Raw genomic sequence first — 27,993 nt, forward strand, 5'->3', positions numbered from 1 at the left:
TTTAATTTCCGCAAGTTCTTCAGAAAAACAGTGACATGACGTGACGAGCAGCGAGCAGTGAGAATTGGCCTTACTAGCAATCTTGTATTCAGGTCATCGTAGTAAGTGATGTTTCTAAATCCAGAGCATGCAGATTTATGATTCTGACTTAGTCCACATAGATAACTTTTTTTATAACTACAGTTCCCATGTATGTCATAGGATCAACTGCTCTTGTTGTCTCTGTTAAAGAATTGTAAGCAGCTGTCTTATCATCTCGATCGCTGTAATTCTTGGTCTTAACTGTCCACAAACGTGGATGACTCCTACATACTTCAAAAAATTCAGCAATGAATTTCCTAAAGCACTGAAGCATATCTACTATAGAATTAACTGTGTACGCAAAATTGAAACACACTATCTGGAATTTGAACAAACAGCTGACTGAAACACTTCTCGCTCGCCAGATTTGCGTTGTTTGGCTGCCCATACACTACGATTTGTGTATGCAGATGCGAGTTGCACCCACAGATGTACGCAGTTTTGCTCAAACCTCCAATTTCCAGGTTTGCGCCCATCCGAATTCCACTCTAATATGCCAACACGCAATGCTCTTCTGCGCAAACGTAAAGCAGCGTAACATTTCGTTGTTGTTACTACTACTATTACTACTACCACCACCACCGAATTTGTGTTATGTTGGCAGTCTCTAAAATACCTAAATATTAGGTTCCATTCTTGTCATTTGACTTGAAGACAAAACCGCGAGAAAATTAAGTTGGCAACTCCCTATATCAACAAGAGTTAGTGGCAATTTTCTGAAATTGTACTTCGCCCTGAGCGAAAAAAAACAACAGCTTCGTTATCTATGAGAATGTCACGTTGAGCTAAAGAGATTATGTAAACTTCTGAGCTTCTTGTAGTAGAGAAGCATATCGTCAAAATGTGTTCTGCAATTCTGAATAAAGTGATTCGTAGTTTTATTCGTAAACAGTTTTTTCAAGCTGAACAAGTAAGATGTATCCTTTGTAAATTCAAATGAAGTTCTACGATCGTTAGTTAAAAATTCATGCCAGTAATCCTGCGTTGCGTACTGTTAAGTGTTCGCATTTGAGTACCTTGTAAGTACTGGAAACGTCACGTGCAGAAATCTGCACATCGTTAATGGTGCAGTACATGTCACCTATAGACATGTACTGCACCATTAACGATGTACAGATTTTCGTTCAGTCCTCCGTGTGATCTGCTACTAACCACGTCCTATCCAATCAATGAATTTGTTCATTTTCTAGATTATGCATTTTCCTCTGTTTTTAATCATATAGCTAGAGTAACAATTGCAACTGCGTAAGCCTAATTATTATAGCCTGTTTCATTTCGTGCAGTTTAACCGTAATCATCGATACCCATATGTAATGAGTTGCCCATACAGTGAACAAACGCGGACATACTGTTTGTGTTGGGGTTGAAAGCATCATCACTTAGACCATTGAAGTTACCTTCTACGAACACTAATTAGTGGAATAAAATGAAACTAGGAAGCTATCATTCAGTTGTTGCTGATTCTCAAACAATGTGCTTTTGATGTTTTGTTCTATTGTGGGTAGATTCAATGTTGAAAATGCAGTAACATTAGTTTTGTGTGTGCCGCATGGCAGTAGTGCTCTCCCCGATTGCAGATGGCATTCATGAAATTGTTTTAATCCATCATAAATGTTTTGTTCAGTTTTATTCCTATAGGGTAACCTAATGATGTTTGGTAATGGTTAAGGCATTGGACTCATAATGCAGGAATAGTGCTTAACTTCCCTGCTAACCATTGAGATTTAAGTTTTGTATAAATTACCTAAATCACTTAAGGTGAATACCAAAACTGTTCTGTGGACAAATCAAGGGGAGGGGGTTCCATATAATTCTTTCCCAATTTATCACATAATCTGTGTCTAGTTATCTCAGCATTTAAAATGTGTTAAACTCTTAATGTTCCTTCATAATTCCCATGCAATTCGATTTATCCATCTCAAAGATAAACTGACGTTATCAAAATATATCTAAATTTTTCCTTCATTATTTGAAACTTTTATGAATCTATTTTTATATGCAGTGTATTTATATCCATCTTACTCTTATATCAACCACATATTTCCCTTTTCCCCACCACTCTAAAAATTTTACCTCGCATAGTTCAACACTCCACTGGAGACATAAAATTAGTGCATTGTCTGCAGCAGACATTTTCATTGGAACAGCCTGATCGTAGATTAAATTTTTAAAAAGTAAAGCTTTTGACTAAACTAACAGACTGCAAGGAATTTATTTATTCATAATAAACATGGTTGAGGTCTCCATTTCAAAGACAGGATTGATACAGTAATCTCATCATATGCAAGCCCCTTAACTTCTGGGTATCTATCACAACCAACCTCAATTGGAGCCTGCTTACTGTATTCAAGCCTTGGTCTCCTGTAAAATTTTTACTCCACTCACCTCCATCATTGAACTATTACTTGATTACTCAGGGTCTCTCTTATCAACCCGATCCCTTCTTTTAATCAAGTTGTACCATAAATTTCTTTCTTACCCTGATTAGATTAAGCACCTCCTCATTAGTTATTCGACTTACCTGTGGAGTCTTTGCTATTGTTCTATAGCACCACATTTCAAAAGTTTCTATTTTCTTCTTCTTTGAACTGCTTATTGTTGGGGCTCCACATCTATATTACATTACACTCTACAGGAACGCCTACAGAAAAGACATTCTAACATCTAAATTTATATTACATTTTAACAAATTCCTAGTTTTCAGATATGCTATTCTTGCTGTTGTCAGCTCACATTTTATATCTTTCCTACTTCAGCCACCCTCAGTTAGTTTGCTGCTCAAACAGCTAAACTCATCTATTACTGTTAAGTGTCTCATTTCCTATTCCGATTTCTTCAGCATTGCTGCATATACTTCGACTACAGTCCATTAGCTTGTTTTAATAATTGTTGATGTTCATCGTATAATTTATTTTCAATTCACTGTCCTTTCCACTCAACTAAGTCCTTAGCCATCTGACAATTGCTATGGCATCAGCAAATGTCAGTTTTTATTTTTAATCCCTAAACTTTTTAAATTCCTTTTCCAAATTTCTCCTTGGTTTCCTTCACAGCTTTCTCAATGTACAGATTGAACAACATTGGGGATACACTACAGCCCAGTCTCACTCCCTTCTCAAACTCTAGCTTCTCTTTAATGCCCTTCATCTCTTATAACTGCAGCCTCATTTATGTAGATCACCTTTTGGTGCCTGTATTTCATCTCTGCTACCTTATCAAAAGCTTTCGCTAACTTTATGAGTGCTATAAATGTTGGCTTGCCTTTCTTCTACCTATGTGGTAAGCCAAGCTGCAGGGGCAGTTTTGCCTCACATGTTTCTATATTTCTCTGGAATCCAAACTGACCTTCCCCAAAGTTAACTGTTAACAGGTTTTCCATTCTTCAATAAGTAATTTTTGTCAACATTTCGGATCTTGCATTTATTAGCTGAGGGTTCAATGGCATACACACCTGTCAGCACCTGCCTTCTTTGTAATTGTAATTATCACAGTTTTCTTGAAGGTGTGGTACTTCTGCTGTCTCACGTCTTTTGCACACCAGGTGGAATAGTTTTGTCACGGCTGGCTCTCCCAAGCATTTTAGTAACTCTGAGCGAATGTAGTCTGCTCAACATATTTCAGTGCTCCACAGTATCGTATTTCCCATTTCATCTTCACTTATTTCCACCTTTCAGTTTTCCCTTCTTTGCTTGGTATTGGCCTGCCATGTGAGGTAGCCGTATACCTGCTTCTCTTTTCTCCAATGGTCTCTTTAATTTTCCTATAGGCACCAACTGTCTTTCCCCCAGTAATTCATGTTTCTACAACCTTGCATTTGTCTTATACCCGTTCCTGCTTAACCATTTTGCATTTTTTTGTCAAGCTCATGTTTTAGACACCTGTATTCCCTTTCATCTGCTTACCAATTAAATTCAGTATCTCCCGTAGTATGCAGAAATTTCTACTAGGCTTCTTTCTTTACCTGTGTGACCTGCTGCTGTCTTCACTCCTTCAACTCTAAAAGATTCTTATTTGTCTTCTGTTATATTCCTTTTCCCTGCTTCAGTCAGACATTGCCTAATGCATTCTCTGAAACTCTCAAGAACCTTTGGTTCATTAAATTTATCCAAGTGTCATTCTCTGAATTTCCTACCTTTCTACAGTTAGTTCAGTTATAATAATAAAAATGTAAGTTGCAAATGTTGACAGGTAACTTTAAAAATATATCATAACTTAAATGGCAGCACTTATCAATAAGCATTGCTAGCTGTTGGGCAGTTTAATGGGCCATTACCAGTTTACCTTACTGTAAAATTAGCATCTTGTGTGGTAAATGTGAATGTTACCATAAATGATTCAGTTTGGCAATAATACACTAAGACTGTGAGTCAGTTTTCACTCTGGTGACTAGCGTGGCGAGGCTAGTAGAGCGTTTGGTAAGGTTCTCCCATGGATCCGGAGGTTATGGAGGTGTGGCAGGATTATTGAGAGACAGGGAAGAAATCTTTATATCCTTCAGGCAGAAGTAGAAATTGAGTACTTCGAATTAGATAGGTTGATTGGAAAAGATATGGTGTAAACTGACAAAGGGCAGCAAGTAAAAACTGATAAAAAAAAATGCAAAATTCACATTTGAAACTTCTGTTAGGAAAAAGCTTCTCCTGTTACATGAAGTAGAAGGGAATTAATCTTGGCCACCTTGATAACAATGTAGGATGCAGCAGATTTATAGGAGTGACAGTGATGCTTTGGAAGCAAGATAAGGTAATAAGAGAGTCTTGCACTAGTTGAGCAGTTATGGGTAGGGTGTAAGACGGCTGATGCAAGATAAGTTGTGTGGAGAATATCAGATCACAAATGCTGTGAAAGCTAGTATCAAAGTTAGACAGGTCACATAGAACATGGGAATCTTTTGTATGATTTGGATTACAGCATTTAATATTAAATGGCTGGAATAGGAGTAGCAACAATATACATAGTGAGTTTTGTGAATGTATGACAACGCTATAACTGGCCTTTAGTAAACACTGCAGTCAGTTGTGTATTGAAAGAGCTGAGTTGGTTGGTGTTGATAACAACAATGTTGCATATCTATGCTATATTTTTTGCCACAATTGAGAAATGGCGAAGTACTAACCAAAAGAGACAGGGTAGATTACTAGCAAACAAATAGCAATACAGGAATACCTGTGATTACTGGAGTCAGAGAAAGATATATTTTTTAGGTTGCAGTCAGATTTGTTTGTTTATTTTGTTCATGGCATGTACTGTATAATGAAATTAGATAAATCATGTTTACACAGTTAAAAAACTGTTACTTGTTTAGAGGTTCACCATTGATACAGTAAAACACAGAAAAAATATTTCTTTTATTCTTAAAATGACTGTAAACATACAGATAAGCACTCATAATAAGCATCAACAAAACCCAAATCTTGAAGACATTGCCAAGTGTATAAAAATCATACAGATATGCTATACTAAAGAATGTACATAGAAGCACCATTCAAATATACTGAAGCCACTGTGTTAAGGAATTAGTTTTAATGCCCTGCACCAGAAACACAATTTCCAGCTCAAACTACAAATTCTCTTCTTTTACATTTTGATCACCACTCTCCTTTTCTATCCAGCTCAGAATGTTGGTTTTTATAAGTGCATGAATCATAAAGTACAGAAAAATCCTAAAGAAATATTCTCATACAGAAACAGGAAAACTAGATAGTTGTTCACAGTTAACCACAAGGATTGAAAAGCTAAGTATCAATGTTTTTTTACAACTACCATTTTCATGTAAAGCTAATATGGAAAAAGGAGTAGTTTTGAAATATGCAAAAGTTAAAAATAAAGCTGAAATTTTGAATCAGAAATCTTTTGTTTTGATCAGAACCTAGATGTCTGTGGTTCTGAGTTGATGATGTAAAATATGTTTCTCATGGTGTCAGTATTCTGTAAGCAGTTCTGCCACTGTCACTTGCCTCCTGTGACCCATGATGTCATCAAAATATGAGACATAAACCATTCATCAAAATCCAATTTATGTAAAATATGTAGCACAACAAAAATTATTATTATTATTGTCATGAGACTGCATTTGTTGGATTTGCCAACCTGCAACCAAACTGTCATCTTTCAACCTAACCTTAACATCAGGCTCTGCTACAGATCAACATGTCACTACAATTAGAATTCTGCATTCACATTAGTCATCTTTGCCAATTCACCCCCAAACATTTACTTTCCAACATAACTTAGATTTTGGGCTGCACTTGAGAGTATTACCTACATTCCAAAATATAATGTAGAAGCAAAATAAATGTTGTCAGTATTCTCTTCTTTGTCTGTTTATACATATAGGGTGTAACATGCTGCATCATGATCACATTACAAATCAAAGCCAATGGATTCAATCTACCTGTCCACAGATCCCAACTGGGAAACACCGAGCGAAGTGGCACAGTGGCTAGCTCACTGAACTCGAATTCGGGAAACTGATGGCTCAAATCCCTGTCCAACCATCCAGATTTAGGTTTTCTGTGATTTCCCTAAGTCATTCCAGCAAATGTGGGGATGATCTCTTTCCCCATCATTTCATAATCTGAGCCTGTGCTGCATCTCTAATGACTGCACTGCCAATGGGACATTAAACTCTTATTGACCTCTATTCCTTTCTTTCCCACTGGGAAACTTTCATCGGTGAATTTTAAATTTGTTGTTGAGCTCCCTGTCTCCCCACGGGGCTCACATCTCTTTTGTGAATGCTTGCTTGGCCCCATGGGGCCCCACCCTTACAGACCTACTTCCCTTTCTGTGCTGCAAGGGTGTCCTTCTATATTCTTCTTTCCTCTCTGCCTTTCCATTGGATGGTCTTCTTGGTACCGAATCTGGTTTGTGATTTTGGATGCAATACTCGTTTTGTTCTCTTATAGGGTTCTATAACTTTTCATTCTTACCTATATGGTCCCCTTGCTGGGTTTGACTTGCTACTTCTTTTCCAAATTTTACAGAAGTGTGGTGCAAATAATGCAGGCAAGATTGCTCAGCACAGCATATATTCCACCTGTTGTGTCATTCTCTCTTTGAATCCTTCCTTTCTTGCAAAGGTACTGCACCCAAAAACCAGCATGGTAGCCATTCTGTTGTGGAGGGGGCCATTCTGTTGTGGGGAGTTGTCAAGTACCCGCATGGTGGTAGCCACCTGACCATGGAGGGATCACACTGTTGATGCCTTAGCTGGGAACTCCTGATTCAAACCAAGGAGTTTGTGTCCATCATGGCTGTGGCATAGGGACTTTGGGCAACAGTCTACTGGCCAGGTGGCCATTGCTGTGGCTGTGTGACACATGTGAGGTGAGCCTCCAGTTGGGGTGGGTGGTACCAAGACAGAAGTTTCACACATGAAGGAAACTAAACTTTCTTATGCTCGTGGCCCAAAGTCCCCAGCAGTCTCTTCAGGCGCGAAAGATTATTATAATGCAGAGAGATATGACCTTGTGATGTTTTGCCTGTATACAGACTGATTGGGTACATTTACTGCGACGAAACAATTATTTTTTGTCAGAAATGCAAGACAAATTCGGGGAAGTTGAGTCTCTGGTGAGAATGTGGAATAGTTCGTTATTAATTAAAACTTCCTCTGCTGCCTAATCTACAGCTCTTCAGGCATGTGATCGTATAGGTGGCATGTGTGGCCACTGCTGCATACAAAACATTGAACATGGTCCAAGGAATCATTTTCCACAGAGATTTTACAATCCAGACATATGAAGAACACTGGACTAATGTCCAGTGTCGAGGTGTGCATCTTACCAGACATGTTAAAAAAAGGACCCAAGGGTAATCTTACAAATACAGATGCCTTCAAGCCTTTGAAGGGAATGCCCTACAAGAAAAGGTTAAGATCATGATGTACAGGTGTGATGTGTAACTGTTTGGCCCACCACCTGTGGGATGCTTCAGATGGTTATCGTCTGGTATACATAATCCTGTTGTACAGCAGATCCATAACGTGGCAACTGTGGCCAATCACTCCACAAAGATAGTCTCTGTGAACATTCACTTTTGTGCGTCAGCTGCACAGAAAATCGCCTTTTAAGTTTGCTAGTTTGCCCACTTTTCAAGAAAGAATAGAAGATGCAAGAATACAAATATATTGACCATCTGTCATATGCTGAGGCACAGAAAAAATATGCCTGTCTACATACTGCTGGTATGATGATAAGTTATACTAATACTATGACTATACCCCATCTCAGCCTTCACCAAACCAGATCTCCCACCACTCTCCTCTCCCATGGTTGCCACATTACCTTCTTTAGGAACCACTTCCACACTTGGCAGAGAAGCATTCTTGTTCTTGGGCATTTACCAGTGACAGGACTCCCTCATGGGATCCATCTCCTCAGCAACCCCCTGACCTGAGCCCTGACGCCAAACAAGGATACTGTGGATCCCATGGCTGTTCACTCTTTCTCTGTTCCTGTTCTCAATGTGGATAGTCCCTTGAATGAAGCTTGTCCACCAAAGGTTACAGAGGAAAAGAAAAATAAGAATCAAGATAAGGCTCCTTTGGTCCCTCTGGAGATCCCCCCACACAGTCCAATTCTGAGCTGGGGCTTATGGATGTGATTCCATCCCACTGCTGACAGGCAGTGATACTGCATCATGACTGGCCCTCCTGGCCCGTTCATGTGTAACCTGGCCACCAGTCATATGATCATTCAGTGGAGTTTTTATGGGTATTACTGTCACCTGCCAGAACTGCAACACTTTATTTCCTCTTCTCTTCAAGAAACATACTTCACTGGTGACCATTCTCCTATGCCCTGTGGTTATTGTGTGTTCTGTCAGAACCATGTTGGTCCCAAGAGGTCATCTGGAGGGGTCTATACTTTGACTTATTCAGATGTTGTTGGTGAATGGCTACCCCTTTGTACCTCGTTGGAGGCAATAGTGGTGCAAGTACAAACAACCTCAGCAATTACCATTTGCAATGTTTATCTACCTCCAGGTAGGCCGCTTTCATATGTTGAATTGACTGCATTAATACAACAATGCACATGACCCCCTGTGTGCCACTTCATCTGGTAGGGCCTTCAAATTGACCAGCTTCTTGCAGACCATGGTCTGTGCCTCTTCAGTGATGGTTCTCCAACCCACTTCAGTGCTGCTCATGACACCATTTTAGCTATTGATCTAATGATTTCTTTTCTTAATGTTGTGACTTTTCTTCTTTGGTGACTGCAGGACAACCTTTGTGACAATGACCACTTTCGGTGATCTGTCATTTCCTTTCCACTGGCTGACAGACCGCCTATTACACTGGGCACTTCGCAGAGCCAACCAGCCTTTATATGCCCTTGGTGTTATATACGCTGCCTGTCTGTCAGATTGTATTGATGAGGTTGTCCAAGGCGTCTTGGAGTGATCAGCCCCCATCGTCGGCAGGTGGCATGGGGGACCAAAGGCATTGCAATAGCAATTCAGGACTACTCATGAACCCTGCAATGATTCAAACAACATCCTCCACAGATGAAGCTCACCAGCATTGAACGGCTGTTCCAGGTCTTGCCCTACAGGGCGGTCTCTCTAGCGATTCATCAATTCTCACAGGATACCTTGCAGCCCACTTTGTGACAGCATCAGTGTCGCCTTACTATCTGGCTATCTTTCTACTGCAGAAGCTACAAGTGGAAGAAATATTCTTTATGTTTCACTGCCTACCAAACTAAATACTATATATGAACCCTTCACTGACTGGGAACTACTTCAGGCTCTTGCCTCAGCCCGCGACTTGAATTTTTCAGCGATTTCTGGCTAACACGTAGGGCCCATTCAAGAACATTTTTCCACACAAGTGACTTGCTGTTTGATTCCTGCACCCTCCCACCTTTTGCCTCTATGCTTTCAATCATGTCACTTTTTGCTACTAATTGTGATACCCATTATGTTCAAATCTTGCACCTGTGTGCCCTTAGCTTCGTAGCTTAGTACCCAAGTGGGTGCTACTAATTGCGATATGTCCTTTGTAGATATCTTACAGTTGAGGTGCCTCTGGCACCCATTTCAGCTTGACACCCTATGCAGCGGCTTGGGTCACTTGGTCCTTAAACCAGCACTGCTAACATGCATAGTTTTTATGTAGCTTCTAGCTATCACCTTGGGTCTGTATGATTCACTGATCTGACATTGTAACTTTAACTGACGTGACCAATGCTGCACTAGTACTGCAAATGACTGAAAACAAGGGGAAATTTCAGATGGGACAGGTAAAATACCCACTGACCCTCAAGAAGAATGTAATAATTCTAATTCCAAAGAAGGCAGGCTTTGGTAATTTGGTACTGTGTTGCAATATTTCATATAACATACCCGACACATCCCCCCATGAACCATGGACCTTGCCGTTGGTGGGGAGGCTTGCGTGCCTCAGCGATACAGATGGCCGTACCGTAGGTGCAACCACAACGGAGGGGTATCTGTTGAGAGGCCAGACAAACATGTGGTTCCTGAAGAGGGGCAGCAGCCTTTTCAGTAGTTGCAGGGGCAACAGTCTGGATGATTGACTGATCTGGCCTTGCAACATTAACCAAAACGGCCTTGCTGTGCTGGTACTGCGAACGGCTGAAAGCAAGGGGAAACTACAGCCGTAATTTTTCCCGAGGACATGCAGCTTTACTGTATGATTAAATGATGATGGCATCCTCTTGGGTAAAATATTCCGGAGGTAAAATAGTCCCCCATTCGGATCTCCGGGCGGGGACTACTCAGGAGGATGTCGTTATCAGGAGAAAGAAAACTGGCATTCTACGGATCGGAGCGTGGAATGTCAGATCCCTTAATCGGGCAGGTAGGTTAGAAAATTTAAAAAGGGAAATGGATAGGTTAAAGTTAGATATAGTGGGAATTAGTGAGGTTCGGTGGCAGGAGGAACAAGACTTCTGGTCAGGTGACTACAGGGTTATAAACACAAAATCAAATAGGGGTAATGCAGGAGTAGGTTTAATAATGAATAGGAAAATAGGAATGTGGGTAAGCTACTACAAACAGCATAGTGAACGCATTATTGTGGCCAAGATAGATACGAAGCCCACACCTACTACAGTAGTACAAGTTTATATGCCAACTAGCTCTGCAGATGATGAAGAAATTGAAGAAATGTACGATGAAATAAAAGAAATTATTCAGATAGTGAAGGGAGACGAAAATTTAATAGTAATGGGTGACTGGAATTCGAGTGTAGGAAAAGGGAGAGAAGGAAACATAGTAGGTGAATATGGATTGGGGCTAAGAAATGAAAGAGGAAGCCGCCAAGTAGAATTTTGCACAGAGCACAACTTAATCATAGCTAACACTTGGTTTAAGAATCATGAAAGAAGGTTGTATACGTGGAAGAATCCTGGAGATACTAAAAGGTATCAGATAGATTATATAATGGTAAGACAGAGATTTAGGAACCAGGTTTTAAGTTGTAAGACATTTCCAGGGGCAGATGTGGACTCTGACCACAATCTATTGGTTATGACCTGTAGATTAAAACTGAAGAAACTGCAAAAATGTGAGAAATTAAGGAGATGGGACCTGGATAAACTGAAAGAACCAGAGGTTGTACAGAGTTTCAGAGAGAGCATAAGGGAACAATTGACAGGAATAGGGGAAAGAAATACAGTAGAAGAAGAATGGGTAGCTCTGAGGGATGTAGTAGTGAAGGCAGCAGAGGATAAAGTAGGTAAAAAGATGAGGGCTGCTAGAAATCCTTGGGTAACAGAAGAAATATTGAATTTAATTGATGAAAGGAGAAAATATAAAAATGCAGTAAATGAAGCAGGCAAAAAGGAATACAAACGTCTCAAAAATGAGATCGACAGGAAGTGCAAAATGGCTAAACAGGGATGGCTAGAGGACAAATGTAAGGATGTAGAAGCTTATCTCACTAGGGGTAAGATAGATACTGCCTACAGGAAAATTAAAGAGACCTTTGGAGAGAGGAGAACCACGTGTATGAATATCAAGAGCTCAGATGGCAACCCAGTTCTAAGCAAAGAAGGGAAGGCAGAAAGGTGGAAGGTGTATATAGAAGGCTTATACAAGGGCGATGTACTTGAGGACAATATTATGGAAATAGAAGAGGATGTAGATGAAGACGAAATGGGAGATACGATACTGCGTGAAGAGTTTGACAGAGCACTGAAAGACCTGAGTCGAAACAAGGCCCCCGGAGTAGACAACATTCCATTAGAACTACTGACGGCCTTGGGACAACCAGTCCTGAGAAAACTCTACCAGCTGGTGAGCAAGATGTATGAGACAGGCGAAATACCCTCAGACTTCAAGAAGAATATAATAATTCCAATCCCAAAGAAAGCAGGTGCTGACAGATGTGAAAATTACCGAACTATCAGTTTAATAAGCCACGGCTGCAAAATACTAACGCGAATTCTTTACAGACGAATGGAAAAACTAGTAGATGCAGACCTCGGGGAGGATCAGTTTGGATTCCGTCGAAATGTTGGAACACGTGAGGCAATACTGACCTTACGACTTATCTTAGAAGAAAGATTAAGAAAAGGCAAACCTACGTTTCTATCATTTGTAGACTTAGAGAAAGCTTTTGACAATGTTGACTGGAATACTCTTTTTCAAATTCTAAAGGTGGCAGGGGTAAAATACAGGGAGCGAAAGGCTATTTACAATTTGTACAGAAACCAGATGGCAGTCATAAAAGTCGAGGGGCATGAAAGGGAAGCAGTGGTTGGGAAAGGAGTGAGACAGGGTTGTAGCCTCTCCCCGATGTTATTCAATCTGTATATTGAGCAAGCAGTAAAGGAAACAAAAGAAAAATTTGGAGTAGGTATTAAAATTCATGGAGACGAAGTAAAAACACTGAGGTTCGCCGATGACATTGTAATTCTGTCAGAGACGGCAAAGGACTTGGAAGAGCAGTTGAACGGAATGGACAGTGTCTTGAAAGGAGGATATAAGATGAACATCAACAAAAGCAAAACGAGGATAATGGAATGTAGTCAAATTAAATCGGGTGATGCTGAGGGAATTAGATTAGGAAATGAGACACTTAAAGTAGTAAAGGAGTTTTGCTATTTAGGAAGTAAAATAACTGATGATGGTCGAAGTAGAGAGGATATAAAATGTAGACTGGCAATGGCAAGGAAAGCGTTTCTGAAGAAGAGAAATTTGTTAACATCGAATATAGATTTATGTATCAGGAAGTGGTTTCTGAAAGTATTTGTTTGGAGTGTAGCCATGTATGGAAGTGAAACATGGACAATAACTAGTTTAGACAAGAAGAGAATAGAAGCTTTCGAAATGTGGTGCTACAGAAGAATACTGAAGATAAGGTGGATAGATCACGTAACTAATGAGGAGGTATTGAATAGGATTGGGGAGAAGAGAAGTTTGTGGCACAACTTGACTAGAAGAAGGGATCGGTTGGTAGGACATGTTTTGAGGCATCAAGGGATCACAAATTTAGCGTTGGAGGGCAGCGTGGAGGGTAAAAATCGTAGAGGGAGACCGAGAGATAAGTACACTAAGCAGATTCAGAAGGATGTAGGTTGCAGTAGGTACTGGGAGATGAAGCAGCTTGCACAGGATAGAGTAGCATGGAGAGCTGCATCAAACCAGTCTCAGGACTGAAGACAACAACAACAACAACACCCGACACATTACCTATTCCATGTGAGGAAGTACTGTAGCAGTTTCTTAAGCTTGAAAAATCGGGATAATTGGTTTGTGTTTCCTGTCAAACCTTCATCTTCACTCTTGGGAGGCTGTTAATACTCAACAAAAATGCCATACAGTGAATGATTCATTTTGTCATGTGTTTGGGCTACACTTAAAACCTTCTTTTTAATTTTATATTTAAAGTTACAAATAACAGCTTTAATCACATGCATCACATGAGAGAATTTATCCAGGATTTGTGTGGGTTAATGATAGAAATTTCAGTTGATTTTTTGACCTTATATAATTATATAAGTTTAAAATGATGTGCTGCACATAGTGATTTCTTCTGCGACGCCTTTTTCAGCATCTGTCAGGGAACAGTCCTGTAGAGTATTATTCAAACATACTAGGTTATGACAAATAGAACTCGTATGTTATGTCCATGAAATTTGTTTTGTTTTAGTAGGTGCTGTTATAAAAGAGAATGTAAATGATGTCCGGTAAGCATTTGCCAAGAACTGATTTTCTAATGTTAAATGTATCTAATGTGATATTATTTATTCTTATATGATTTTATTTTTCCTTAAGACAAAATTTATTCTGTATCATCAGTCCTCTCATCTGAACGAAGCCAAACTAAAGGTAATGACAAACTTATAATATTTGCTTCTCACAGTGTAACAGTTCTCCAATTTCCTCAATGTACCCCCACATACAGGCCTTGTAGATTTCATGTTCATATATATTCAAAAATAAATTATCCATCTTGTAACTAGATGAAGTATATGAAACTGTTACAGCTGTGTTAAGGTTTACACTTGCAAACACTCTTTATTCTGTATTCACTCCATAGACACATGGTGAGCAAGAAGTACAGAATCACACAGTCCAAGAGTAGTCTGGTTATGAGGCAGTAGTTGTCACCACAAGATGACTGGCATAAAATGCATATCTTACATAGCACCAGTGGGAACTGGCATTCCTGGCAGAGCGCCCGCTTAAGCCAAGCAGGTCAGCCACTGGATCCTGCCAGGTGATCCAACAGTTGCCTCAAGGCTTCTCTCCAGTGTTGATCTTGTGGCAACCGCTCACAGCAGCATCGGCAATGCAGGCGGCAGGCATCAAGTATAGATTGATTTCAGACAGTTCTGATAACAGTAGAGATAGAAAGATTGTGGAACAGGAGGGGAAAATTGCTGCCCTTCAGGCTGAGTTAGATGAGGCTAGACGAGAACTGTCCAGGTTAAGGGGGGAGAAGGGTAAACAGGGGTGGGAAGTGGCAACAGGCATAAGGAACAGGCCAAGAAATTCTTCTGACAGCTTTGTTATTAATGTACAAAATAGGTTTGACCTGTTGCCTCAGTCGGAAACTGATGAGCCTCTCACAGAAGTAGATGTAGACAGGGCTCAACAAGCTTTCAGCAGCAAATTGAATAAGAAAGTAGGGAAGTGTGCAAAGAGAAAGAAAGTCTTGTTGCTAGGTAGTTCGCATGTTAGGGGTGTGGGCCAACTTCTGCAGGAGGAATTAGGGTCAGAATACCAGGTCACAAGTTTTTTCAAACCTAGTGCTAGACTGGGGCAGGTTACAGAGGATTTAGGTTCACTATGTAGAGGCTTTACTAAGGGAGATACCGTGGTTATTGTGGGTGGGCCGGACAACAGTATTGACAGAGATCCGGGGTACAGCATAGAGTGTGACCTGGCAAATATTGCATCGGCATTGAGTCATACCACTGTTGGGTTTGTGTCGGTTCTGGAGTGCCACGACCGGCCTCATTTGAGCTCTTCTGTCAGGAGAGTTAATTTGGAGTTGGAACGGCTACTTGGATCTGATGCGGGGTCACACATTGGTGTGGTTCCTGTTGATTCACTCTGTAGGTGGGACTATACTAGACATGGGCTACTCCTCAACAAGAAGGGGAAGGGTAAACTGGCTGGGCTGATAGCAGGAAATTTAAAGGGGGGAGGAACTACATCTCATGGTGGTAACTCTTTTTTAGTGTAAGATCAGTGTCCAGTGGGAAACTCAGCCAGGCAAGTACTAAAGATGTTAAGAAAGTTAAAGATATTCACAAAAGTAAAATGAAAAATGTTAGTATATTTCATCAAAATATTGGGGAATTGAAGAATAAAATTGATGAGCTTCTGCTTTGTTTAGAAGATATAGAAACTGAGAATGTAATAGATGTACTATGCCTGTCTGAGCATCACATTGTCACTGATGTGCAAAAGGTTAGCATCAATGGGTACAAATTAGCTGCACATGTAAGTAGAGATAATATGATGAGAGGAGGAGTTGCCATATATGTCAAAAGCTTCCACAGCGCAAAACATTTAGAAACTAAAAAATTTTGTGTAGAGCAACATATGGAAGCATGTGCCACTGAACTAAAACTAAACGATGGCACTTTCATAATTGTAACAGTGTATAGGTCCCCCTCAGGGAATTTCCAGCTATTTTTAGAAAACTTGGATGCTTTGTTGTGCTATCTGTCGGACAGGGGGAAGCAAATTATCATTTGTGGGGATTTCAATGTTGATTCCCTGAAAGAGTGTGATAGGAAGAATGACCTTGTAGTATTACTCAGTTCTTTCAATTTGAGCTCCGTCACTAATTTTCCTACTTGGATAACAAAGAACAGCAGGACATTGATAGATAACTTTTTATAGACCAAGATAAGTTTAAGGACATAAATGCTTATCCTGTTGAGAATGGTCTTTCAGATCATGGTGCACAGCTAATTACAGTACATGGCATAGCTCCATGCAGTATATCAAATCAGAATTTCAAAGCAGTGCGTTCAATTAACAATATAAACACTGCAAACTTTAGGGAAAGACTAAAGGAGCTAGACTGGGATGAAGTGTATATGGAACACAATGCAAACTAGAAATATAAATTATTTCACAATACATTTTTAAGGGTATTTGAAAATTGTTTTCCCAAGAAAACAGTGAAACATAATTCCAAGAAAACATATAAAAAACCTTGGCTAACTAAAGGAATAAGAATATCTTGCAACCGTAAAAGAGAACTGTATCTAACAGCAAGAGGGAGTACTGACCCCGAAATTGTTCAATATTATAAAAACTATTGTGCGGTACTAAGAAAAGTTATTAAAAAGTCCAGAAGCATGTGTATCATGTCTGAGATCAGTAACTCTGATAATAAAATTAAAGCAATTTGGAATATTATTGAAAGGGAAACAGGGCAACCAAGAGCACAGGAAGACTTTAGTGCCATAAAACTGAATGACAAGTGTACTAGCAAACAATCTGAAATTGGAAATATTTTCAATAATCATTTTTTAAATGTTGTGGAGAAAGTAGGATCTAGATCTTCACTAGAAGAGGCAAGACTTCTAATAGAAGAGGCCATACCTGTGCAGTTTGAAACAACTGTATTTCCACGAACCTCTCCCTCTGAAATCAGTAAAATAATAAACTCACTGAAAAGTAAAAGCTCTTATGGAATTGATGGCATTTCCAGCAAGATACTTAAAGCTTGTTCCCCACAGATAAGTAGGATTGTCAGCCACGTATGTAATACCTCTTTGGAGCAGGGTGTTTTCCCCGATAGACTGAAATATGCCATTGTAAAACCATTGCATAAAAAGGGGGATACGTCGGATGTCAACAACTATCGCCCAATCTCTCTTCTGACAGCTCCATCAAAAATTTTTGAGAAAGTAATGTATTCAAGAGTAACCTCCCATATATGTAAAAATAAAGTACTAACAAAATGTCAGTTTGGTTTTCAGAAAGGCTTTTCAACAGAAAATGCTGTATACGCTTTCACTGATCAAATATTAAATGCTCTGAATAACCAGACATCACCCATTGGTATTTTTTGTGATCTCTCAAAGGCCTTTGACTGTGTAAATCATGGAATTCTTTTAGATAAGCTAAATCATTACGGTTTGAGGGGGGCAGTGCACAAATGGTTTAATTCATACTTAACTGGAAGAATGCAGAAAGTTGAAATAAGTGGTTCATGTAATGTTAATACAACAGCTGATTCCTCAAACTGGGGGCTATCAAGCACGGGGTCCCACAGGGTTCGATCTTAGGTCCTTTACTGTTCTTGATATACACTCCTGGAAATGGAAAAAAGAACACATTGACACCGGTGTGTCAGACCCACCATACTTGATCCGGACACTGCGAGAGGGCTGTACAAGCAATGATCACACGCACGGCACAGCGGACACACCAGGAACCGCGGTGTTGGCCGTCGAATGGCGCTAGCTGCGCAGCATTTGTGCACCACCGCCGTCAGTGTCAGCCAGTTTGCCGTGGCATACGGAGCTCCATCGCAGTCTTTAACACTGGTAGCATGCCGCGACAGCGTGGACGTGAACCGTATGTGCAGTTGACGGACTTTGAGCGAGGGCGTATAGTGGGCATGCGGGAGGCCGGGTGGACATACCGCCGAATTGCTCAACACGTGGGGCATGAGGTCTTCACAGTACATCGATGTTGTCGCCAGTGGTCGGCGGAAGGTGCACGTGCCCGACGACCTGGGACCAGACCGCAGCGACGCACGGATGCACGCCAAGACCGTAGGATCCTACGCAGTGCCGTAGGGGACCGCACCTCCACTTCCCAGCAAATTAGGGACACTGTTGCTCCTGGGGTATCGGCGAGGACCATTCGCAACCGTCTCCATGAAGCTGGGCTATGGTCCCGCACACCGTTAGGCCGTCTTCCGCTCACGCCCCAACATCGTGCAGCCCGCCTCCAGTGGTGTCGCGACAGGCGTGAATGGAGGGACGAATGGAGACGTGTTGTCTTCAGCGATGAGAGTCGCTTCTGCCTTGGTGCCAATGATGGTCGTATGCGTGTTTGGCGCCGTGCAGGTGAGCGCCACAATCAGGACTGCATACGACCGAGGCACACAGGGCCAAAACCCGGCATCATGGTGTGGGGAGCGATCTCCTACACTGGCCGTACACCTCTGGTGATCGTCGAGGGGACACTGAATAGTGCACGGTACATCCAAACCGTCATCGAACCCATCATTCTACCATTCCTAGACCGGCAAGGGAACTTGCTGTTCCAACAGGACAATGCACGTCCGCATGTATCCCGTGCCACGCAAGGTGCTCTAGAAGGCGTAAGTCAACTACCCTGGCCAGCAAGATCTCCGGATCTGTCCCCCATTGAGCATGTTTGGGACTGGATGAAGCGTCGTCTCACGCGGTCTGCACGTCCAGCACGAACGCTGGTCCAACTGAGTCTGCCAGGTGGAAATGGCATGGCAAGCCATTCCACAGGACTACATCCAGCATCTCTATGATTGTCTCCATGGGAGAATAGCAGCCTGCATTGTTGCGAAAGGTGGATATACACTGTACTAGTGCCGACATTGTGCATGCTCTGTTGCCTGTGTCTATGTGCCTGTGGTTCTGTCAGTGTGATCATGTGATGTATCTGACCCCAGGAATGTGTCAATAAAGTTTCCCCTTCCTGGGACAATGAATTCACAGTGTTCTTATTTCAATTTCCAGGAGTGTACATTAATAACTTACCATTCCATATTGATGAAGATGCAAAGTTAGTTCTTTTTGCTGATGATACAAGTATAGTAATAACATCCAAAAACCAAGAACTAAGTGATTTAATTGTAAATGATGTTTTTCACAATATTATTAAGTGGTTCTCGGCAAATGGACTCTCTTTAAATTTTGATAAAACACAGTATATACAGTTCTGTACAGTAAATGGCACAACTCCAGTAATAAATATAGACTTTGAACAGAATTCTGTAGCTAAGGTAGAATTTTCAAAATTTTTAGGTGTGTCAATTGATGAGAGGTTAAACTGGAAGCAACACATTGATGGTCTGCTGAAACGTCTGAGTTCAGCTACGTATGCTATTAGGGTTATTGCAAATTTTGGTGATAAGAATCTCAGTAAATTAGCTTACTAAGCCTACTTTCATTCACTGCTTTCGTATGATATGATATTCTGCGGTAATTCATCGTTGAGTAGAGAAGTATTCATTGCTCAAAAACGTGTAATCAGAATAATTGCTGGAGCCCACCCACGGTCATCTTGCAGACATCTATTTAAGGATTTAGGGATCCTCACAGTAACCTCACAGTATATATATTCACTTATGAAATTTGTTGTTAATAATCCAGCCCAGTTCAAAAGTAATAGCAGTGTGCATAGCTATAACACCAGGAGAAAGAATGATCTTCACTATGCCGGGTTAAATCTGACTTTGGCACAGAAGGGGGTAAATTATGCTGCCACTAAAGTCTTTGGTCACCTACCAAACAGCATCAAAAGCCTGACAGATAGTCAACCAACATTTAAAAATAAATTAAAAGAATTTCCAGATGACAACTCCTTCTACTCATTGGCTGAATTTTTAGATATAAATTAAGGGAGGAAAAAAAAACTAACTTAAGCATTAGTGTCATGCAATATTTTGTGTAATGTAATATCTTGTACAGACATCTTTCATTAACCTGACACGTTCCACATCATTACGAAGTGTCGTATTCATGATCTGTGGAACAAGTATTAATCTAATCTAATCTCCTACATCTCACTGTCCGAGTCGGTTACATCACCCTCTCCCCCCCATCCCAAAGGTGGCACATATGACACAGTGGCAGAAGCGGCCCCTTTAGTGCCAACTGTGATAAGTTGCTGGCAGGGCAATGATTGGTACGGGGGGTGGGAGGGCCCCTTGTGGGGCTGAGTCCGAGATAGGCTGCATGTCTATGTTGACAATCCCAGGACTGTCAATAGCAGTGGTAGTGCATGGAGCAGCCAGTGGAGATAGACCCACCTCTGCTGGATCTGGAACAGAGACAGACTGTAGTGCCTGAGTGCAGTCTATGAGCACTTGGGCACTGAGGGGCTAGCTGATGCAAGGCACAGCTGGTGGATGAAGAAGAGTCAGGAGAGGGTGAGGCGACATGGCGTCCATGGCTGAAGATGCCAACTGTGGCAATATGGAGCGTAGTTGATTATGTTGACACTGCCAGATAAGGAACCCAGAATGAACAGCGAACAATCGCACCCAAACCGAGATGCCAAGCTGGAACCGGCGACAGGTGTGAGGCACGGGAGCCAAGATCCTCGAGGAGACAGCAGTGTAAGGAGAGTCCACAGCAGCTGACTATGCAATAACTTAGCAGGGTTCTTAGGGCCTCATCTGTAGAAGCAAAGTGTACATGGCCGACATCTTCTCCTTGAAACCTGTACCCTCTGTTCCGCCTCACTGTTGGATTGCAGGTTGAATGGGGCAGTGAGCAAGTGTGTGATCCGTTGGTGCTCACAAAAACAGTGAACTATGTAGAGGCAAACGGGGACCGTTGTCTGGGTCAGTGGTTGATAGGAGACTCTCAGTTGCAAAGATGTGAAACAGGGCCCGAATGACATTTGCTGACGTAGTAGAGGCGAGTGTTGGATATAAGGAAACTTGGAGAATGAGTTGAGCACAATGGGCCACATCCATCACAAAAGAGCTGGCAAAGTCAATGTGAAGACAATCCCAAGAATGGAGCCAGGGCAGAAAAACCTTGAAAGAGGGAGGGGGGAGTGAGCTAGCTGCTTGCAGGCATACGTGGTACAGGATCAAACAGATATTGGTTTTGGTGGCCATCCACTAGGCATGCCAAAGGGCCAGTTGCTTCATACAGGAAACAGCCCAGCGACTGGCACATAGAAGATCCAGGACCTTTGAGTGCAGGGCTGGCCAAATAATGACTTAAGAGGCCAGTCTTGTTCTGTCTGGAGGAGGAGAACACCATTACAGGAGGAGAGCTAGGATGGAGGGTGAAGTATGTCCCCAGCATGCCATGGGTGTCATTGGGCAATCTTTCAGGTCAACCATGCCAGTTCCACTAGACAACAGAGTGTCAGGTCCACCCATGTCTGAGCCGCACATTGAGTGGAACTCCTGAAAGGTCAACAAAGTCTAGTTGAAAAATAATGAACAGTGGCTTCTGTCAAACTCTGGATCCGGGCCATCCGGCAGATGACGCAGACCCTTGGTATTTGCATGGCAACCAGAAGGTTTGTCGAGAAAGTTGTATGTGTATGTGGGTGGAAACATTGCCCATCACTTAAGCCTTTGTGCAGGTTTGTCCAGGAGTCTCGACTGAGTACCAAAGAATGTGAATAATAGCTTGTGGTCCATGATAAATTGAAACTTCACACAGTACAGACAGTTATAAACATTTCACTGTGTAGGCAATATCCGTAAGAAGTTGCGCTTAGCTTTGCTTAGAGATTTAAAAAGGAAAGCAGTGGGATGTTCAGAGCCATTGGGGTCTGGGCATGAGAATGAGAGCACCACGCCAAGTCTATGCTGTGGGGCATCAGTGTCAAAGAGAAGAGCTTTCCCGATGAGTATGGGATGAGGCATGGCGCAAATTGCAGAGCCTGTTTTAGTGCAAGAAATGCTGCCTCACACACAGATGACCACATAAAGTGAGCGACCATAGTAGCAAATCCTCGCCAAAAAGCAGTGTAGTTCTTCCAGAGTTGGGGGTGGGGCATTTTATCGATGGCTGCACATGGTCTCTGGTCATACAGATGTTTTGTTTGCAGAGGAGGAGGCCAAAGTACTCCACTGAGGGCTGAAAAAGCTTACACTTTCTAAGGTTACATTTCAGGCCCTTGGACTATAAGTGAGAAAATGAGGAGTGCAAATTCTGGAGGTGCTTGGTTCCTCTCACATTGGTGTCATCTAAATAACTGCCACATGGGGGAACGCTCTGAATCAGTTGTTCCAAATAGCACTGAAAAAGAGCTGGGGCACTAGTGATTTCAAATGGAGACCAGTTATATCTGTACAAGTCAAAGGTCACAGGAATCTGTGTGTAACAGCAGCCGTAAATTTGTGCCTGACAGATCAGTCTTTTTGTTACAGTCTCTGTTCTGTAGTTTGGAGAACAGATCCTGTGGACATGGAATTGGAAAAGAATCTACTATCATCTAGTTGTCCATAGGCTTAAAATCACCACACAGACTGAGACAGTCATCTGGGTTTTTGACAATGGTGGGTGGTGAAGCCCACTGACTGGAAGAAACTTTGACAGCCACATCAAGGGTGATCAACCTGTCCAGTTCCGTCTTCACTGTGTCCTGGAGGATGTGAGGAATCGGGGGCATCAGTGCGGAACACAGGGACGAACATGGTTCAGTTGAAGGCGTACCTCGACAGATACTGCCCGACCCAAACATGGAGCGAACAGTTTCGAAAATGAGGTCATCATATATTAAATACCTTAAAACAGAATATCCAGGGAGACTAAACAAACATTCTCAGAAATGGAAAACCCAGATTACTTGAAAACATTAACCCAAAAACGTTTTCTGCTGTGCCAAAACAAACCATCAAAAATGAAAGCATGCTGGACACATTTTTATATGAGACTTCTGTTGAAAACCCACAGCCACAGGCCATGACCTTACTCTGAAATGGTTACAGATGTGCCAGCATTCACCTGGAAATGCTGCATGAGTAGGAGTTTGAAGGGTTTCCCTGTTGCCAGGCTAAGACAGTGCCAATGGTGTGAATGGAGTCAGTTGGAAAAGATGATACTGTGTGCGTGGCCACATCACTAATCCACTGTGCAGGCACGACATGGCACATGGAAGCAATGTCACCATGAATGACATGGCAAAACTGATAGCAAACTGGTGTAGGCAGCACTCGTGCAAATGCCAGTAGAAATACTGAGGGAATGAGCGAAGATGGCACTGCCCCATGTGCCTGCCAGGCATGGAAGGAGACACAACCTCCAAAAAAGAACTATTAGTGGGAACACTTGATGTGTCATTGTGCAACTCAGAATGACTGTGAGGTACAAGTTGTTTACTCAGAATTCCAGGGTGCGCTTCAGTTTTCCTGGTGCGTGCTTGCGACATGTGTACTGCTGGCCTGGCCGTCACAGCCAGTGTAGTAAAAAGAGATTCCCCTGTACAGTCCACTCACTATTCCAGTTCGAAAGCCCTATAGCAATCGTCCAAGGAAGGATCTGCATGGTGCATAGTTCGTGTGCACGCTTAAATATCCAGTTTAAATTGAAATAGAGGCTCCCTAATCATAGAATCAGCATACAATCTTCGACAAGCATTTGCTGAGCAGGTGAAAACATGATGACGATTAAGGCTGTGAAGCTTAATGACCCAATATTGCACGTGCTATTCAAGACTGACTTCCGTAGTGGTCTGACAACAAAGTGCAAATATTGGGAAATGACAAAGTATCAGGGTTTGCTGTAGGAGACAACTTGTGGAGCAAAGCTAACGCAGCTTGGAAGGATCGTGGAAGAAATATGAACTATCACTTTCGACTGGTGTTGATCATCATTTACACCACAAAATGGTGGTTGAGGTGCTGTAAATATGTGTCCCACGCCATCCACAAAGGAAGGAAATGGAGGCACAGCTGCAGGCGAGGCATCTCGTGACAGACAACGCTGACAACTGTTGTTGTAAAACCAACTGCTGATGCTGTTGCCCCACTAATTGCCTGTCCAACTATCGCTGAAACTGTTATTGTGCCAGTCATTGGTGCAGCAATTTTGAGTCCACATGTCAGTGTAATTGAAGCTCAACAGGTCCGGAAAATACTAGTTGCCACTGTTGAGGTTTACACTCACTAACACTCTATTCCATATTCACTGGACAGACAAGTGGTAAAGAAGTATTACATAATCACATAGTCCGTGAGTAGTCTCGGTGTGAGGTGGTAATTGTCATCACACAGTGGCTGGCGTAATAGGCGGATCATATAGCGCCAATGGGAAGTGCGGTACCCAGTGGAGCATCTGCTTATATCAGGCAGGACAGCCACAGGACTCCGCCAGGTGATGCGATGATTGCCCTGAGAGCATGGCTTCTTTCTGCCAGTTGTGTTGTGGTGGCCACTCATAGCTCGCAGTGCCATCTCACTGTCCAAGTTGATTATGACAAGGTGCATGCATGAAAGCTATTTTGATCAGCTGGCCATTAAAATTACAAAACCATGAAAAAAGCCTGTGACAAACAACAGATTGGCATGAAATTTACTACTTTCTTGAATACACAAATAATGAGCATATTGGCACAAACACATAAAGTAGATAGCAAATTAAATATTATACAGCAGTTTTCTCATTGGGAAATCACAGTTTCATGTTTGTTATTTGTAAGAATACTTTGTTATGAAATGTGTAAGAAGGAGAAATGTCGTCCAGAATTTGTCAGATTTCAATAGTGGCATTATTGTGGCCTATGAAGACTGTGGTTCATGGTTCCTCGGTATTGTCACATAACCAGAATTGAGTCCAAATTCAAAAGCAGGACTGCCAATGAAGTGCAACACTCGGCACTGAATGCACGTTTATTACAGACACCAATTTAAATATTTATCAAATGACTTGCCGGCAGCACATATACAAAAATTGTCATTACAATGCAAAGGAATATACATAGAGATATATTTAAAATAATGAACTAGTGAATAAAATATTTCTTATACGTGCAAGTGGTCAATGTGATATGATACACCCCAGCATGCAGCAAGAATAGAGCAGAGCTGACCTCCTGGATGGCCAATGCTTCTGTCTATACAAATGTAGAATATTCCAGAATGTACAAACATAATACATATCTAGAATATTTCAGAAATGATAAGTACTTTACCTGGTGGTCTTGTTTGAACTGGCAACCCACATGTCAGATAGCTGTTTCAGAAATTCTCACTAGGCTCCTTGCATTCTGGTCATGTTCTCACATCTTCTTCACTGTGGTGACCATTAAAGGTAGCTACTCCCATTGAAGCTTTGTGGTCATCAAGTAGGCCTTAAATTTCCTCAAATGGGAAGCCAACACCTTCGATCTGTGCCTCAGGAGCATAAGAGGGCTTTATAAGGAGAAAACAGAAAATTTCTCTGTGCTTTTGTCTTCTTGGTGAAGAGACATAATCCTTAACTTTGTATGTGATGTCAGACAAGCAGCAAAGGACATGATACAGCCTGAAGTAGCACTTCAGTAACTTTTCCAATAGCCTTGCTTACTGCACAGGCATAAAAATCTATCCCTAGTCTTTGGGGCTGTATCTCACTGGCCAGTTCTTGGCGTTGCAGCACTCTTGATCTTTCTCCAGGACATCCATTGTTCTTTTCAGCCTTGTGAACATGGAGCAGAAAGAACTGTGTGAAGCCTGCAGTGTCCTGCTGTGCTGAGTTGTATGCAAATGTCACGACAGGCAGTACTGTATCTCAGGGTCTGTGTTTGACATCAATGTACGTTGATAGCATATCTGATATACTTCTTATTAAAGCCTTCAGTGAGGCCATTTGCCTGTGGATGGTAGGCAGTTTTGACCTGTGAATGATGTCTCAATGTGAAATTACCTCCGATACTACTCTTGACTGGAAAACGTTTCCACATTCAGAAATCTTCAGCCAGGGTGCTCTGTGCCTCAAAATGACGTCTTCTACAAAGAATCTTGCAATTTCCAGAGGTTTGGCAGTCAACTTTGGTGACAACATAGCGGGTGAAGTAGTTAGTGCAGACTGTAATACATTGATTTCTATTTGTTGACTTCAGGAACATCCCCAAGAGGTCAATTCCAGGTTCGTGGAATGTTGCTACTGTGGTGGATTTGGCACAAGATGCCCCAGAGGCAGCTGCAGCATATTCTTCTGTTGCTGGTGTTCCTTACAGTAGCTCACATAGTGTCAAATGGATCAGTGGACACCTGGCAAATGATACCTGTGTTGGATTCTGTCTAGATTCTTCACGAACCCTAGATTGGCGCTTTGTGTAATAGCTTCAGGATAACTGTCTACATAGCAGGGATGATAAGCAGCCATTTCCACCCAGTTGGATCATAGTTCCTCTTATACAAGGTTCTGTTTATTAACTGGAATTCTCCTTTGGTCAGTTCTTCAATCTTCAAAACTTCTATGGCTTTCAGCAATGCTGACTCTCTCCACTGTTCAGCAGCTATGTCATTTAATGCAGCAGTTACTGAGATTTTGTCCATACTGCTGTGTTCTGCAATGGCATTCCTTGAAAGGAAGTCTGTGTCCTTGTGTTTGCATCCACTTTTGTATACCACTGTGGTGATGTACTCCTGAAGCTACTCAGTGCCCATCTTGCTAGTCGACCAGACAGAGCCTTCAGCCTAGTGAGTTAGCACTGGTCTTTTTACAACTGAATGGTTTGTCAAGAATATGCCCAGCACTGAGAAAATATGTGACTGCTCTTATTTTCTCTGGATCAAGATGGACTCCAGTGTCATTAACTAGGTGTCCCAAGATTTGTATTTTTTGTGTGGTGAAGAGGAGCATTTTTAGATTCGAGTGGAGGCCTGGAGTCTGAACACATTTCAACACGATTTTCAGCCATCTTATATGGTCTTCAAATGTCTTTGAAAAAACGACAGTGTCGTCCATGTAGCAGAGGCACACTGTCCATTTAAGGTGTCAGAGCAGGTTGTGACCATCATATGTTTGCAGGTGGCTGGAACGTTACTCAGTCCAAACGGTATAACTTTCAACTCATAGTGGTCAATGGGAATTATGAATGCATATTTTTCCCGTCAGCTTTGTCTACCATGATTAGCCAGTATCATGTCCGCATGTCCATAGTTGAGAAATACTTTGCTCCTTTCAACTAGTCTGGGGTGTCACCCATCCACAGCACACATTTGGGAGGACGATGGTTCAAATCTACATCCAACCATCCGAATTTAAGTTTTCTGTGATTTATGTAAATCACTCCATGTCCCCAGGCAAAATCTGGGATGGTTCCTTTAAAAAATCATGGGCAATTTCTTTCCCCATCCTTGACAAAATCTGAGCTTGTGCTCTGTCTCTAATGTCCTCATTGTCAATGAGATGTTAAACACCAATATTCCTTCCTTTGAAGTCAAAAGTGAGTAATATCATAGAACCTTGTGACATTTTGGGCATTTGCTTTTTCTTTTATTAAAATAAATTTCCTTCATAAGCTAATAAAGATATGTTTGCAATTAATTTGTTTTCTTCCTTCAGGGGGTTCATGACTCTTTCATGAGCATCTGTGTGAGAGTGCAAGGCCCCAAGCTATTGCAGCACCTGCTTCCTTTCTTGAACTGCAGTCTCTCATCTCAGACTATCCTTCCTTCTCTTACTTACTTTCTGATGATTGGGGCCTTTGATGTTGACCCAGTTATCTTCTAGGTTTTGCCTTCCCTTCTCGACATTTAATTCATTTACTTTACAAAACTTTTTGGTTGAAGTAATT

At 41.7% G+C, this 27,993-nt stretch overlaps 1 protein-coding gene across 1 annotated transcript in view; it reads left to right on the forward strand.

The window, feature by feature from the left end:
* The first annotated feature begins 519 nt into the window (after positions 1–519).
* LOC126297759 (glutaryl-CoA dehydrogenase, mitochondrial-like) overlaps positions 520–27,993 on the forward strand; it is a 133,283-nt gene continuing 105,809 nt past the window's right edge. The window contains exons 1-2 of the mRNA XM_049988933.1: positions 520–998; positions 14,356–14,385. Of these exons, the coding sequence (XP_049844890.1) occupies positions 923–998; positions 14,356–14,385 (106 nt within the window). The 5' untranslated portion in view covers positions 520–922. The remainder of the gene's footprint in view (positions 999–14,355; positions 14,386–27,993) is intronic.

Source organism: Schistocerca gregaria, chromosome X (assembly GCF_023897955.1).
Source record: "Schistocerca gregaria isolate iqSchGreg1 chromosome X, iqSchGreg1.2, whole genome shotgun sequence".
NCBI classification, from domain to species: Eukaryota; Metazoa; Arthropoda; class Insecta; order Orthoptera; family Acrididae; genus Schistocerca; species Schistocerca gregaria.